The sequence below is a fragment of the Oryx dammah genome, unplaced genomic scaffold (genome assembly GCF_014754425.2).
Source record: "Oryx dammah isolate SB20612 unplaced genomic scaffold, SCBI_Odam_1.1 HiC_scaffold_5, whole genome shotgun sequence".
Lineage (NCBI taxonomy): Eukaryota > Metazoa > Chordata > Mammalia > Artiodactyla > Bovidae > Oryx > Oryx dammah.
In genome coordinates this window covers 98,437,828-98,455,112 of record NW_024070189.1, presented here as the reverse complement: position 1 = coordinate 98,455,112, position 17,285 = coordinate 98,437,828, and the positions used below count along the sequence as shown (strand labels likewise).

The 17,285-nt window shown below is 38.9% G+C and overlaps 2 protein-coding genes across 2 annotated transcripts; both read left to right on the top strand.

The window, feature by feature from the left end:
* The first annotated feature begins 1,492 nt into the window (after positions 1–1,492).
* LOC120864115 (olfactory receptor 7A10-like) lies at positions 1,493–2,497 on the top strand. The gene has a single exon (XM_040240959.1). The coding sequence runs from the start codon at positions 1,493–1,495 to the stop codon at positions 2,495–2,497; it is 1,005 nt and encodes a 334-aa protein (XP_040096893.1).
* Positions 2,498–9,462: 6,965 nt separating this feature from the next.
* LOC120864114 (olfactory receptor 7A17-like) lies at positions 9,463–10,413 on the top strand. Its single transcript, XM_040240958.1, has one exon. The coding sequence runs from the start codon at positions 9,481–9,483 to the stop codon at positions 10,411–10,413; it is 933 nt and encodes a 310-aa protein (XP_040096892.1). The 5' UTR covers positions 9,463–9,480.
* Positions 10,414–17,285: the final 6,872 nt, after the last annotated feature.

The following is a 17,285-nucleotide window of genomic DNA, read 5'->3' as shown; positions in this document are numbered from 1 at the left end:
GCAGTCTGCTTTGTAATATAGAAAGGTTTCTATGGGTCAGTGTAAACACTGGCTGCAGGGGTACCAGCCTGTGAAAGACAGGTAGTATCAGGAACCTCAATAGGAAAGCAATGGAGACATTTGAGAGGAAGAAGGAAAAAAAAAAAGTCAAATCTCATTGCCAGAGGTAACCATTACTAACAGGAAGTAGTTGTAGTATAGTGCATGTGTCTGCTCAATAGTATCTGACTCTTTGAGACCCCATGAACTGTAGCTCACCAGTCTCCTCCATCCATGGGATTATTCCGGCAAGAATACTAAAGTGGGTTGGCATTTTCTTCTCCAGGGGAATCTTCCCTACCCAGAAATCAAATCCGCATCCTCTGTGGCTCCTGCATTGACAGGCTAATTCTTTACCACTGAGCCACCAGAGAAGCCCACCAGCAGGAAGGAACTATGCAAAGCTTTTTATGTGTACTGATCAAATCTGCCAGGCTTCTGCGACTTAGCGACCAAACCACCACCACTAAATCTGTCAGCTACTCCAAGAGGACAGATACTGCTATTCCTATTGTTTGGGGGAGGATATTAACATTTAGAATATTTCCAGTGACTTTCCAAAATCAAAGAGCAAATATGTGCAGAACCAAAACTCAAAACCAGAGTTTCAAATTACAAAAGGTTTGCATTTGATATCACTTAGAAAGAGCTTCAAATTATAAAAGTTTTGCATTTGATCTTACTTAGAAAAATATTTTAACAGATAACTTTTTAAAATCCTCCATTTTTGTTGTAGTTTCAATACTTTCCTTTGTGAATTTTTTTGTGCTCTTTATTTTTATTTTATTTTTTTTTTTACTTTACAATACTGTATTGGTTTTTCTTTCTTTAATTTAATTTAATTTTTTTAATTTTTATTTTTACTTTATTTTGCTTTACAATACTGTATTGGTTTTTCTAATTCATTCCTCTTGTCAATTTTTCTAGTAGGATGTTCTACATAGATCATATAAGTATATCATTCCTTTCTTTTTGTTAAAATGCATTTTGTTCTTTACTTTTCTGGGTATCCAGGATTGAATGGTTTCCAGGACCAAGAAAGCTTATCTTTATCACAAAAAATTAATACACCCTTTAAGTCTGTTTTTTATACCTGATTTTTTTTAGCTTTATAGCACCTGCCATTATCTGATAATTTTTATAATTTCTTATTTGCTTCTATTCTTCCTCCATCATTGAACTGTATTAACTATTGTATATTAGCACTGTATAACTCTTTATCCAGAAGTTAGTCTTCAATTTATACTGCCAAATATGTGACATAATTTCTCTTCAAAGTTTAGAATAAATGATTTTATGGGGAGAAGATTGAATGTGGGATGAAGTATTCAGAGATAGCACATGGGATCACTTGAGGGAAATTTTTCATATGAAAATTATAAATATTAATATTAAATGCAAAATATGAATTGTAGAGTTTAAACTACAATGCTAATTTCTGAGAAAAGTAATCATGTTATTTTTGTTTCTTGATAGTCACATTCACTACATGGAACCAGAGAATAATACAAAAATCTTGGAATTTCTTCTTCTGGGATTTTCAGAAGAACCAGAATTGCAGCCCCTCATATTTGGTCTGTTCTTCTCCATGTACCTGATCACTGTATTTGGAAACTTGCTCATTATCCTGGCTGTCAGCTCAGACCCCCACCTCCACACCCCCATGTACTTCTTCCTCTCCAACCTGTCCTTTGTAGACATCTGCTTGACCTCCACCACCATCCCAAAGATGCTGCAGAGCATAAGGACACAGAGCAAAGTACTAACCTATGAAGGCTGCATCACCCAGATGTATTTTTTCATACTCTTTGCAGTATTGGACATGTTTCTCCTGACCGTGATGGCCTATGACCGATTTGTAGCCATCTGTCACCCCCTGCATTACATGGTCATCATGAACCCCCGGCTGTGTGGGTTGCTGGTTCTGGTGTCCTGGATGATGAGTGCCCTGAATTCCTTGTTACAAAGTGTAATGGTGTTGAGATTGTCTTTCTGTACAGACTTGGAAATCCCCCACTTTTTCTGTGAAATTAATCAGTTGATTCAACTTGCCTGTTCTGACATGTTTCTTAATGAGATAGTAATGTATTTTGCAGCTGCAATATTGGGTGGTGGTTCCTTCACTGGGATTCTCTATTCATATTCCAAGATAGTTTCTTCAATACAAAGAATCTCATCAGCTCAGGGGAAGTATAAAGCATTTTCCACCTGTGCATCTCACCTCTCAGTTGTCTCTTTATTTTATTGTACATGTTTAGGAGTGTACCTTAGCTCTGCTGCTACCCACAGCTCACACGCAAGTGCAATTGCCTCAGTGATGTACACAGTGGTCACACCCATGCTGAACCCCTTCATCTATAGTCTGCGGAACAAAGACATAAAGAGGGCTCTGGAAAGTATCATTAGGAAGGCAGGTATAACATTGTTATCTGTTCTGGGGCTGAAGAACTACCCATGATTGCAGGATTGAAATAAATGGAGCCAGACATTGCTATGTTTTAACCAGATTTTGTAAGGAGAACTTGTCCATTTATTTCCAGGAACTTCCTTTTATTTGAATTCAACTCATCTACACAATTTTAGGAACTCAATTTATTGAGCTTTATTATGAATAAAGTTTTGGAAATTTTGATAAAGGGTGCATGAATCTATAGAATGCTTTGGGTAGTATCAGCATTTCAATAATATTAAGTCTTCCAAGCCATGGACACCTTATATTTTTTCATCTATTTGTCTTCTTCAATTTTTCTCATCAATATATTACAGGTTTTAGTGTAAGATATTTAGTGTACAGATTTTAGTGTAAGATATTTTAGTCTTTCCCCTCATTGATTTTTGTATCTATATTATCTATCTAACCCCTCTGAACAACAATTCTGAAAATTTAGAATGAGGGGTCTGATTGTATAGTCCTCATTGGATGGACTTTTTTAAAGAACAAATGAGACAGTCAGGCTAGCTTTAGAGAAATCTTTGTCTCAGGACTATAAAAAGGTTCACTGTTATAACTTTAGAATCCAGAAGAGTTCATGGAGTAGTAATAAGCACTGGATACACTTGACATCTAACTGGTCTCTTGGGAACAAATCAGCCCAGAAAATTTCCATTCTGTCCAGATAAGTTCCCATGGGGGAAATGTGCTTAGGGTTGAAGTAACAGTGTAAAATGTGCTAATGAGAAAATACAGTGGATATGCAGAGCTGTTAAATATCTCCACTGCTTCTAGGTCTAAGCATGTTCCACTTTGAGCTGGAGAAGTCATGGTTTGTGCATTTGGATTCCTGAGTCTGGCTCAGGGACCCATGCTTTGCTTCTTACTTCTTTCTTAGCTGGGAACAGAGCTTCATTCTCCAATATCAACCACCTGGGGAAGTTTTGGACTTCCACCCAGAGACCTCCATCTCAACCTTTCTATCCAGGTGAGTCTTAGAGCTGAGTAGACACTTCAGGAGAAAGCCACAGAGAATGAAATCCAAGAACATTTACCAGCAGTCACTTATAAACCCAAATACCTGGCTCAGAACCAACAGATCACCCCTGTTTACATGCACGGTTAATTAACTGATTTATAATCAATTTATTTAATATGTTCAAAGAGAATCACCTATCAGATTCAGCAGTACAAGATTATTAGTGATAATTAAGTGATAAGAATGAAAATATACTTGGATGAAATTCAAGAAGAAATTGGAAGCACAATGGTATCAGTAAAATTTCCAGGGAGATTTAGGGTAGGAAAATAAACTATCACATAAAGAGGAATTTGCAGTGAAATAATGACATTGTTTTAATTTTTAAAATTTATAGGATGGTATATGAATTTGAGCAAATTCTGGGAGATAGTGAAAGTCAGGGAAGGCTGGTGTGCTGCAGTCTGTGGAGTCACAAAGATTCAAATCAACAGCATAGCTATTACCTGGAAACTACAATTTTTGATACACATTTCACAAAATTTTCTCTTACATTGAGCATTCACTTGAAAAAAATTAAATTTAATATGCAAACAGACAGATGGTAAAGAGCTTATCTTTGCAGCTGTTTATTACTGGAGATTGGATATATTTGGAGGTTTATTAGCCATTTGCTTTATCACAAACTGTTTATGCATATTCTTAGCTTTATGCACTGGATTCAGATTGTTTTATTCTTTCCAGGTTTTTTTCTGTATGATTTCTTTTATAATATATTTCATCCCCAGCTCTGAGAGAAAAGGCCTGGAATTACACTTCAACATGTGGATGAGGGGGAGAATGAGATGTATTTTAAATACCTTGACAAGCCTTCTATGCTGAAATAGATACATGCAACTTCTCTCTCCCGACTCTCCTTTCCCTCACATATAGGTGTCTCAGGTACCTTTCACCCCAAACTGCTCCCATTCTCTGTTTATTCTTGGTTTTTTAATTGCATTTCTTTAAACAAAGATTTACAAATTCTTTTAAAAATTTTTTACTCTTTGCAATTTAAATCATGTATGTAAATGTAATATATCTGTTGTTGGGTTGCATGAGAGCTTATAAGTTTGGGATGTATAAATCTATCAATTGGTCGTATTTTATCCTCTCTCCCACTGATTTTTTAAACATGGAAAGTTCTTATGCATCCATCAGTTCATTTCAGTTTAGTCACTCAGTCGTGTCCAACTCTTTGTGACCCATGGACTGCAGCATGTCAGGCTTCCCTGTCCATCACCAACTCCCAGAGCTTGCTCAAACTCAAGTCCATCGAATCAGTGACGCCATCCAACCATCTCATCCTCTATCATCCCCTTCTCCTCCTGCCTTCAATCTTTCCCAGCATCAGGGTCTTTTCCAATGAGTCAGCTCTTCGCATAAGGTGGCCAAAGTATTGGAGCTTCAGCTTAAGCATCAGTCCCTCCAATGAATATTCAGGACTGATTTCATTTATGATTGACAGGTTTGATTTTCTTGCAGTCCTTCTATGCATCCACAGAAGTAATAAACCACCTGTTATATGCATTACCATATAATCTCACATGTTTTTTGTTTCTGCCACCTTTTGCCTTTTGTGAGTAGTCTATTTTAAAAAGAGCAACTATTTGCTGCCTTCTTGTGGAATATGTGCTTTTGCATACAATTAAAGATCACTTATATGTTTTTCATAAGCATATTTAATCCATTTATGTTTGTGTAGGTTGAAATTAAAATTTTAGATACAACTTCCTGCACTATTTTTTAAATTGCATTTTCCATTCTCTTTTAAATTTTTACTCATATTATTATATTTAAAACCTATGTTAATGTGACTTTACTACTTTATATTTTTCTTTCAGAAGTTCATTTTATTATATCATTCTATTTGCTTAATATCTTTGTTTTGAATCCAATATATTTAATCTGGTTTTGTTTCCCTTGGTGTTCTTTTTATTTTGAAATTTTAATTTATAAAATATTTATTTCTGTATAAATGCACACCATTATGAAACCATTAGAGTGAACAAAGCAGGTGAGGTCTCTGCTTTGGATCTCATATTTCCATGGAGAAAGAAGAGTATAGTAAAAAATGTATGTATGACAAAAATGTCCTTAGGTATAAATCAAATGAGAAAGGAGTTAGTAAGTTTTGTGGCATGGGTAGGAGTTTATAGAGTATATTGTGGGGAGGTCTTTGCGTTTGGGACAAGAATCAGAAACAGAAGTGAAATGTGACCAATGGTTTTAGCAAAAAGAGATCTAAAGTCAAAGTCCAAGAATGACAATGATACCACATAAAAAAACTGAGAGGTGTGACATCCTCATCTACTATCTTATTACCTCATTCTTTGAAATGTATGAAAATATGTGTAGTCAAATACACAGGAATAAATACAGAATAAAAATTCAGTCAAGGTTCTAATGTGAAGTCAGCGTGTTGTTCCTGGAGTCTGACTTCCGCACCCATGGTGCTTCCTGTTCTCTCTGCAACTGAACTCTTCTCTTGAGCTCTCTGCACATTGCTTCTCACCCTTTTAAGGACTAGCCTCTCTTGTAAGTATTCTTGCATCACCTGCGGTGGATAAGAAGTTTTTCAGAATGTGTCCCAGAGTAAAACACACCTTTTACATGTGATCCAGCTTGTGTGCACAGGCAACCAAGGAATACACCTGTGCATGTGATTTCCCAGGTGGCACTAGGGGTAAAGAACCTACCTGCCAATGCGGGAGATATAAGAGATACGTGTTTGATCCCTGAGTCGGAAAGATCCCCTGGAGGAGGGCATGGCTCACTCCAGTATCCTTGCCTGGGGAATTCCATGGACAGAGGAGCCTGGGGGGCTACAGTCCATAGGGTCCCAAAGAGTCAAACACGACTGAAGTGACTTAGCACACACGCACCCATGTGTATGCACATACACACACAAGAACAGCTGAACAAAAAGAATAAACTCCTTACATGTATTAACACAATGTACTCTATTCTGTGTTTAATTTGTTAAATCCTATTTTATTTTTACAAACTATAGTCTGATACTCTAATAAATCTGAATCTCAGAATATGGAAAACATTCCTCCAGCATGCCTCCCATACCTATGTTAGCATTTACCTGCTTCTTTTTCTTGCCTAATCACCCACAGTTTCTGAGAGAACATATTCTTTTATTGCTTTATGCAGTATATAATTTATTTATTCAGCTATGTTTCCCAACTAAACTAAATTAGGAGGGTTGAGGAGTATGTATGATATTGATACATGCCTCAATATCAGTCTAGATGAAAATATTGAATTAATAAAAATCACACAGTGATAACCTTTTATCTAAATTATCACTAGATAAACTGTCCTTTTTCTGTGGGAATAATTTTTTAACATAAATTTATTTATTTTAACTGGAGGTTAATTACTTTACAATATTGTATTGGTTTTGCCATACATCAACATGAATCTGCAACAGGTATACACATGTTCACCATCCTGAACCCGCCTCCCTCCTCCCTCCCCGTATGTGGGAATAATTTTAAAGTTCATGTAGGAGATGTCCAAAACTCCATCTCTAAAACAGGAGATGGAGTTTTCAATACAGAGATATGTGAAAAAATTCCATATAGACCAGTGATTGACTCTCCGAGCAGAGGGAACAGGTGCATATATGTTCTGAGACTCAAGCCTGTGGCATCTAGTGAATCTGTGGCTTAAGTTCAGTATTCATGAGATGAAGGTGAGTAAAGGCAGCATGAGTGTAAAGTTGGTGGTTCATTCAGGGAGAGTCAAGGCTGGGGTTTGAAGTTATGGAATTTGGGGTCCATTCCTTATTGGGGAGTCACTGGTGAGAGTTAAGTCAGGGAGTTGGACAGTCGGCTTTGTAATATAGAAAGACTTCTTTAGCTTAATGTGAATATTGGATAGAGGGCCCTGTACCAGCCTGTGATAGATGGGAAAGATGACCGGAAACTGAAATAAGGCTGGGGATTGGGGACTAAGATGTGGGAAAGCAATGGAAACATTTGAGAGGAAAAAGAGAAAAATCAGCCGAATCTCATCACCAGAGGTGATGTAAATCATTCATTTACTACCAGGAAGGAAATATTATAAACGTTTTGCATATGTTGACTAAATCTGTCAACTATCTTATTGTGAGTACTGCTATCCCAATAATTTGAGTAATAATATTAACATTTAGAAGGTTCCAGTGGCTCTCCATGTTCAAACAGCAAATATGTGCAGATCCAAAATGTAAATCTAGAATTTCAAACTACAAAAGTTTTACATCTGATATCACTTGGGAATTTTTTTACCAAATCATTCTTTAAATCCTCAACTTTTGTTGAACTTTATTTCACTTTGTGAATTATGGGTTTATTCCCTTTGCTCATTTTCCTGGTGGGAAACCTGTCAGATATTTGATAACATAAATACATCTCTTCTTTCTTTTTTAGATAAAATGCTTTTTGCTGCTTTGCTATTCTGGGTAACATGGGGATAGAACAGGGGCTGGAATGTCACCAAAACTCTATGGATTACCTAAGTTTATTAGAATTTTTTTCCCCTTACATGTCCTTTTCTCTCCCTCTCAGTTTTTTAAAGTGATATTTTATTTTTTTCTTTGAATACTGGACATAAAATGGTCATGTTAAAAAGGAGGCCCACCTATGTTTACAGGTCCATGGGAGACTTAGCAACTGGAATTTAGGTACTATCGATATAATTTTGCAGGAAAGATAATCATTGTCATTGACAAGACATTGACAGCTTGAATTGTGTCATTGTTTTCCTAATTATTGTGGCTGAGAGTGTACCGGTGGTAGCATCATTCCAGTAGGGGTGAGTGTGTGTGTGTGTGTGTGTGTGTGTGTGAGTGCGCAAGCATGCATGTTGTGGAGCATGAACAGTTCCCAAGGCAGAAAAAGGATACCTGAGCCCACGTATGCATACGTGTGTACTAAGCCGCTTCAGTCTTCTCCTACTCTTTACAACCCTATGAGCTGTAGCCTGCCAGGCTCCTCTGTCCATGAGATTCTCCAGGTAAGAATATTGGCATGGGTTGCCATCCCCTTCTCCAGGGGATCTACCTGATCCAGGGATTGAACCCATACCTCTTATGTCTCCTGCATTGACAGGTGGATTCTTTACCACTGGCGCCACTTGGGAAGCCCTAGTCCATGTATAAGGATCTTCGGTATGAGGTCCTTATAATATAAACCAATATATTAAAATAAACTATAAAAAAAGAAAATAATAAGGAAGGGATTCATTTCTAATCACTGGATCTCTTGGAAATAAAATTAATAAAATGCAGGTAAAAATATGGTGACCTAAGTTCCCTGTGACTTGAAGTCTCAGCTGTAGCAGGAAGGACACCTCATTCCTCCAAATTCTCTGATACTAGCATCACTCTCCATCTTGCACATCCCCCTGGACACAGCGGCTTACTTTTTAACCTTGACTTTCTAAAACAACTGCTTTTCAGGTCCTTTGCCCTGTCTTTTCACTCTGACCAGCACACACTTCAACCAGATAACCTCGTGTCTCCCACCCTCTTTTCCATGAGGTCTCCAATCAAATATTTTCCAGTCTAATTCAATGACTGGGTAAAAAATAATATACCTTTAACCATTTGTTATACCTGACTTCTTTTTGTTCACTTCATCTGTCACCATCTGAGAATTTGTATAATTTTTTTCTTTATATTTTTCTCAACTGTTGAAGAATAGTAGAAACTCTTGTACTTTGTGCCTAGATATTGGTCAGATCTCAACTGACATTACTGAAATGTGTCACATAAACTTCTTATTAAAAGTGTAGAATACCTGACCACCTGGACAAAAGGCTGGATGCACAATAAGAAGGCACAAGAGCATGCCTTGACGGGTAAAGTTCCATACCAAATTATGGATACTGACTTCTAATGTAAAGTATATATTGCAGAATTCAATTAGGTTTCCAATCGCAATTTTTGAAAAACTTAGCCATGTTAATTTTTTTTCCAGGTAGCCATCTCCACCACATGGAACCAGTGAATGATACACAAATTTCAGAATTTCTTCTTCAGGGATTATCAAATGAACCAGAACTGCAGCCTCTCATATTTGGGCTTTTCCTCTCCACATACCTGACCACTGTGTTTGGAAACCTGCTCATCATCCTGGCTGTCAGCTCAGACCCCCATCTCCACACACCCATGTACTTCTTCCTCTCCAACCTGTCCTTTGTAGACATCTGTTTCATCTCCACCACCATCCCAAAGATGCTGAATAATATACAGACACAGAGCAAAGTTATAACTTATGAAGGCTGCATCACCCAGATATACTTCTTCCTATTCTTCGCTGCACTGGAAAACTTCCTTCTGACTGTGATGGCCTATGATCGCTTCATGGCCATCTGTCAGCCTCTCCACTACATGGTCATCATGAATCCCCGGCTCTGTGGACTGCTGGTGCTGGTGTCCTGGGTGATGAGTGCCCTGAATTCCTTAAGCCAAAGCTTAATGATGTTGTGGCTGCCCTTCTGTACAGACGTGGAAATCCCCCATTTTTTCTGTGAAATTAATCAAGTGGTTCGACTTGCCTGTTCTGACACATTTCTCAATGACATGGTGATGTATTTTGCAGCTGGGATGTTGGGTGGTGCTTCCCTCACTGGTCTTCTTTACTCATACTCTAAGATAGTTTCCTCAATACGAGGAATGACATCAGCCCATGGGAAGTATAAAGCATTTTCTACCTGTGCATCTCATCTCTCAATTGTTTCCTTATTTTATTGTACTATCTTAGGAGTGTACCTTAGCTCCAGAGGTACCTACAGCTCACACTCAAGTGCAATCGCCTCAGTGATGTACACTGTGGTCACACCCATGCTGAACCCCTTCATCTACAGTCTCAGAAATAAAGACATAAAGAGGGCTTTGAAAAGAATCACTGGAATGTCAGTTATATAAAGTCCAATTGTCCTGGGGCTGAAAAAATACTCATGATTGTAGGGCTCAAAACCTCAGAAGCAGAAGGTGCTATTCTTCCGTTTTAAAATTTATTCAAGTGAAGTATAATTGATTTACAATGTAGTATCATTTTTACTGTTTTGAGGACCCTCCATACTGGCATCTGGTCCCATCATTTCATGGGAAATAGGTGGGGAAACAGTGGAAACAGTGTCAGACTTTATTTTGGGGGACTCCAAAATCACTGCAGATGTTGATTGCAGCCATGAAATTAAAAGAGGCTTACTCCTTGGAAAAAAAGTTATGAGCAACATAGATAGTATATTCAAAAGCAGAGACATTACTTTGCCAACTAACGTCCATCTAGTCAAGGCGATGGTTTTTCCAGTAGTCATGTATGGATGTGAGAGTTGGACTGTGAAGAAGGCTGAGCACCAAAGAATTGGTGCTTTTGAACTGTGGTGTTGGAGAAGACTCTTGAGAGTCCCTTGGACTGCACGGAGATCCAACCAGTCCATTCTGAAGGAGATCAGCCCTGGGATTTCTTTGGAAGGAATGATGCTAAAGCTGAAACTCCAGTACTTTGGCCACCTCATGTGAAGAGTTGACTCATTGGAAAAGACTCTGATACTGGGAGGGGTTGGGGGCAGGAGGAGAAGGGGACAACAGAGGATGAGATGGCTGGATGGCATCACGGACTCGATGGACGTGAGTCTGAGTGAACTCCAGGAGTTGGTGATGGACAGGGAGGCCTGGTGTGCTGCAATTCATGGGGTCACAAAGAGTCGGACACAACTGAGCGACTGAACTGACTGACATACTGTTTTCCATAGTGACTCCAATAATTTACATGCCCATTGACAGTGCAGGAGGGTTCCCTTTTGTCTATACCCTCTCCAGTATTTTTTATTGGTAGACTTTTTAATGACGCCCATTCTGACTGTGTGAAGTGGTACCCCACTGTTTTGATTGTTGAAGTAGAACTCTCTCCTTCTATTTATTTACTTGAATGCCCATTTCTTTGAATTCAACTCCTCTACACAATTTGTCATTCACTACTCTGTATGTTATATAGACATTTTCCCCTTTGTCCATATTCACACATGTCCAAAGTTTTTCCCAAGTTTAAGTCAGAAATGTTTGAAATTTTTCCATTATCTTACATGGGACAATTTTGATTTCTTAAAAATAATTTCTTCTCAAAGACCTGTTTCAGTGGACTTGTGGACACAGTGCAATAGGAAGGGAGTGAGACGAATCAAGAAAGCAGCATCAACATATATACACTACTATGTGTAAAATGGATAGTTATGAGAAGTTGCTATATAACACAGGGAGTCCAGCCTGGCACTCTGTGATGACCTAGAGGAGTGGGATGGGGAGAGAGAGGGGAGAGAGAGGGGAGCAAAGAGATGGGACACAATAACTTCAGATTTAAAGTGCACAATTTGATGAATTATAAGAGTTATTTAAAAAAAAACTAAGAGAATGTACTGCATATTTCCATTTGTGCATAATAATACAGTGCACATATATTTAAGTGCTTTACCTGTAACTGTGAAAACTTTAAGCTCCCTGGGGCTCAATTTCTTTATTTCTGAAGTTAATGTGGAATACTAAATACAACTTCATAAGGATGCTGTAAGAAATAAATAAACTGTGTGGAAGTTCATGTTTTGTGCAAATAAAATATTTTTGTGTTTATATGAGTGTGTTTCACACAGTTTTCCTTGAAATTGGCATAATCATACACACACATATACACATACAAACACAATCAAGATTCCATCTTTTATGGTAATAGGAAACTTGACTGAATGTTGGAAAGGATAGATATGAAAATAATGAATGTCTGAATTACCAAGAAGCATAAAGATGTAGAAATATAAGCACAAAAATTTAAAGTCAAATGGGTAACTTCGTTTTCATAATAGATTACTTATCTTATCTTAAAGTTATGAAGACATCATAGTCAGGCAAAATTAATATTTATGCAATGAAGAATTCACTAATAGCACACAATACCCTTAATTTGATTTCAATTATTTTTCTACTTAATGTGGATTTTCAACATAAAATGCCCTTACCCAAGGTAAGCCAATGAAGAGGCTTAAAGTTAATTCTAGCAAGCAAATTTTATTGAAAAAATGTTTATATTCTGAGAAAGAAGATAGAAGCTGGAGGAATCAAGCTTCCTGACTTCAGGTTATTCTACAAGGCTACAGTCATCAAGATAGTGTGGTATTGGCTCAAAAAAGAAAAATAGACCAATGGAACAAGATGGAAAGCCCAGAAATAAACCCAAGTAACTAAGGGTACCTTATTTTTGACGAAGGAGGCAAGAATACACAATGGGGCAAAAACAGCCTCTTCAATAAATGGTGCTGGAAAAACTGGACAGCTATATGTAAAGGAATGAAATTAGAACAATTCCTAACACCATACACAAAAATAAACTCAAAATGCATTACATACCTAAATTTAAGACCAGAAACTATAAAACTCTTAGAGGAAAACATAGGCAGAACACTCAATAACATAAATCAAAGCAAGATCCTCTATGACCCACCTCTTAGAGTAACAGAACTAAAAACAAAAGTAAACAAGTGGGATTAAACTTAAAAGCTTTTGAGGTGGGAGGTGGGGTTCAGGATTGGGAACACGAATACACCTGTGGTGGATTCATGTTGATGTATGGCAAAACCAATACAATATTATAAAGCAATTAGCCTCCAATTAAAATAAATAAATTTTTTTTAAAAAAAGCTTTTGCACAGCAAAGGAAACTATAACCAAGGTGAAAAGGAAACCCTCAGGATAGGAGAAAATAACAGCAAATGAAACAACTGACAAAAGATTAATTTCCAAAATATACAAGCAGCTCATACAACACAAATCAGAAAAACAAACAATCCAATCAAAAAGTGGGAAAAAGACATAAACATTTCTGCAAAGAAGACATTCGGATGGCTAACAAACATGAAAAGATGCTCAACATTGTTCATTATTAGAAAAATGCAAATCAAAACTACAGTGAGGTATCACCTCACATTGGTCAGAATCAGTTCAGTTCAGTCGCTGAGTCATGTCCGACTCTTTGCGACCCCATGAATCGCAGCACGCCAGGCCTCCCTGTCCATCACCAACTCCTGGAGTTCACTCAAACTCACGTCCATCGAGTCAGTGATGCCATCCAGCCATCTCATCCCCTATCATCCCCTTCTCCCCCTGCCCCCAATCCCTCACAGCATCAGAGTCTTTTCCAATGAGTCAACTCTTCGCATGAGGTGGTCAAAGTACTGGAGTTTCAGCTTCAGCATCATTCCTTCCAAAGAAATCCCAAGATTGATCTCCTTCAGAATGGACTGGTTGGATCTCCTTGCAGTCCAAGGGACTCTCAAGAGTCTTCTCAACACCACAGTTCAAAAGCATCAATTCTTTGGTGCTCAGCTTTGGGCCCTCATCAAAAAGTCTACAAACAATAAATGCTGGAGAGGGTGTGGAGAAAAGGGAATGCTCTTGCACTGTTGGTGGGAATGTAAATTGATACAGTCACTATGGAAGACGGTATGGCGATTCCTTAAAATCCAGGAATAAATCCACCATTCAGTTCAGTTCAGTTCAGTCACTCAATCTTGTCCGACTCTTTGCAACCCCATGAATTGCAGCACACCAGGCCTCCCTGTCCATCACCAACTCCCAGAATTCACTCAAACTCACGTCCATCGAGTCAGTGATGCCATCCTGCCATCTCATCCTCTGTCGTCCCCTTCTCGTCCTGCCCCTAATCCCTCCCAGCATCAGAGTCCTTCCCAATGAGTCAACACTTTGCATGAGGTGGCCAAAGTACTGGAGTTTCAGCTTCAGAATAAGTCCTTCCAAAGAACACCCAGGACTGATCTCCTTCAGAATGGACTGGTTGGATCTCCGTGCAGTCCAAGGGACTCTCAAGAGTCTTCTCCAATACCACAGTTCAAAAGCATCAATTCTTTGGTGCTCAGCTTTCTTCACAGTCCAACTCTTACATCCATACGTGACTACTGTAAAAACCATAGCCTTGACCTTTGTTGGGGTTCAATCCCTGGATCAGGAAGATCCCCTGGAGAAGGAAATGGCAACCCACTCCAGTACTCTTACCTGGAAAATCCCATGGACAGAGAAGCCTGGTAGACTACAGTCCATTGCTTTTCAATATGCTGTCTAGGTTGGTCATAACTTTTCTTCCAAGGAGTAAGTGTCTTTTAATTTTATGACTGCAACCACCATATGACCCAGCAATTCCACTCCTAGACATATACCCTGAGGAAACCAAAATGGAAAAAGACTCATGTTTCCCATTGCTCACTGCAGCACTATTTACTATAGCCAGAACATGAAAGCAATCTAGATGTCCATCGACAGATGAATGGATAGAGAAGTTGTGGTATATATATATATATATACACACACACAGTGGAACACCATTCAGCCATTAAAAAGGAACACATTTGAGTCAGTTCTAATGAGTTGGATGAACCTAGAACCTATTAAGCACAGTGAAGTGAGTCAGAAATAGAAAGATAAATACTGTATTCCAACACATATATACAGAATCTAGGGAAATGGCACTGAAGAATTTATTTACAGGGCAGCAGTGGAGAAACAGACATAGAGAATAAACTTATGGAAATGGGTCGAGGGGAGCAGAGGGTGAGATGTATGGAAAAAGTAACATGGAAACTTACATTACCATATTAAAAAAGTCTATATTATCTTCCTACTGCAGTGGCCACAGGACTGGAAAAGGTCAGTTTTCATTCTAATTCCAAAGAAAGGCAATGCCAAAGAATGCTCAAACTACCGCACAGTTGCACTCATCTCACACTCTAGTAAAGTAATGCTCAAAATTCTCCAAGCCAGGCTTCAGTGATACGTGAACCGTGAACTTCCTGAGGTTCAGGCTGGTTTTAGAAAAGGCAGAGGAACCAGAGATCAAATTGCCAACATCCGCTGGATCATGGAAAAAGCAAGAGAGTTCCAGAAAAACATCTATTTCTGCTTTATTGACTATGCCAAAGCCTTTGAGTGTGTGGATCACAAGAAACTGTGGAAAATTCTGAAAGAGATGGGAATACCAGACCACCTGACCTGCCTCTTGAGAAATCTGTATGCAGGTTAGGAAGCAACAGTTAGAACTGGACATGAAACAACAGACTGGTTCCAAATAAGAAAAAGAGTACGTCAAGGCTGTATATTGTCACCCTGCTTATTTAACTTATATGCAGAGTACATCATAAGAAACGCTGGACTGGAAGAAACACAAGCTGGAATCAAGATTATGGGGAGAAATATCAATAACCTCAGATATGCAGATGACACCACTCTTATGGCAGAAAGTGAAGGGGAGCTAAAAAGCCTCTTGATGAAAGTGAAAGAGGAGAGCAAAAAAGTTGGCTTAAAGCTCAACATTCAGAAAATGAAGATCATGGCATCCGGTCCCATCACTTCAGGGCAAATAGATGGGGAAACAGTGGAAACAGTATTAGACTTTATTTTGGGGGGCTCCAAAATCACTGCAGATGGTGATTGCAGCCATGAAATTAAAAGAGGCTTACTCCTTGGAAGAAAAGTTATGACCAACCTAGATAGCATATTCAAAAGCAGAGACATTACTTTGCAGACTAAGGTCCATCTAGTCAAGACTATGGTTTTTCCAGTAGTCATGTATGGATGTGAGAGTTGGACTGTGAAGAAGGCTGAGCGCTGAAGAACTGATGCTTTTGAACTGTGGTGTTGGAGAAGACTCTTGAGAGTCCCTTGGACTGCAAGGAGATCCAACCAGTCCATTCTGAAGGAGATTAACCCTGGGATTTCTTTGGAAGGAATGATGCTAAAGCTGAAACTCCAGTACTTTGGCCACCTCATGCGAAGAGTTGACTCATTGGAAAAGACTTTGATGCTGGGAGGGATTGGGGGCAGAGGAAGAAGGGGATGACAGAGGATGAGTTGGCTGGATGGCATCACTGACTCGATGGACGTGAGTCTGGGCGAACTCTGGGAGTTGGTGATGGACAGGGAGGCCTGGCGTGCTGCGATTCATGGGGTCGCAAAGAGTCGGCACGACTGAGTGACTGAATTAAACTGAACTGAACTGAACTGCTATTATAATACTCCTACTTTAGTTGCTTAAAGTAAACAAATACATACTCTTACAGTTCTAGATATCAGAAGCTTGAAGTGAGTCTTATTGGGCTAATATTAAATGTTTGGGGAGGTGGTTCTAAACTCACCACGACCCACGAACACACCAAATTGACAGCTGTATGTGCATCAATTTCTTCTTAAAAAGACCCAAAACCTAGGTGAATATTTCCTCCATAGCAAAGACTTATAAGGTCACATAAAAATGGCAGGAGAAGCAGAGATGCAGTCTCTTCAAATACCCTACTCCTGGTGTTGGTAACCCACCAGTGGGAAGGATCTCACTTTTTCACTAAGGAAAATGGGTTTGTACGTTACATCATGTACACGAGCCTTTGGGATCTACACCAGAGAAATAAGTCACCAAAATGCATGGATCTAAACACCAATGGGGCTGCTGTCCAGGAGACTGTAAAGTCGGTAGGGAAGGGAAAGTCTGCTCTGAAAGAGCTTCTGCACATTCACTGACCCCAGGAACCAGGACAAAAGCAGCAGTTTGAAAAGCACCTGCTGCATGCATGCTAAGTCACTTCAGTCGTGTCCAACTCTTTGCTACCCTATGGACTGTAGCCCGCCAGACTCCTTTGTCCATGAAATTCTCCAGGCAGCGATACTGGAGTGGGTTGCCATGCCCTCCTCCAAGGGATCTTCCTGGACTGGGGATCAAATCTCTTATGTCTCCTGCACTGACT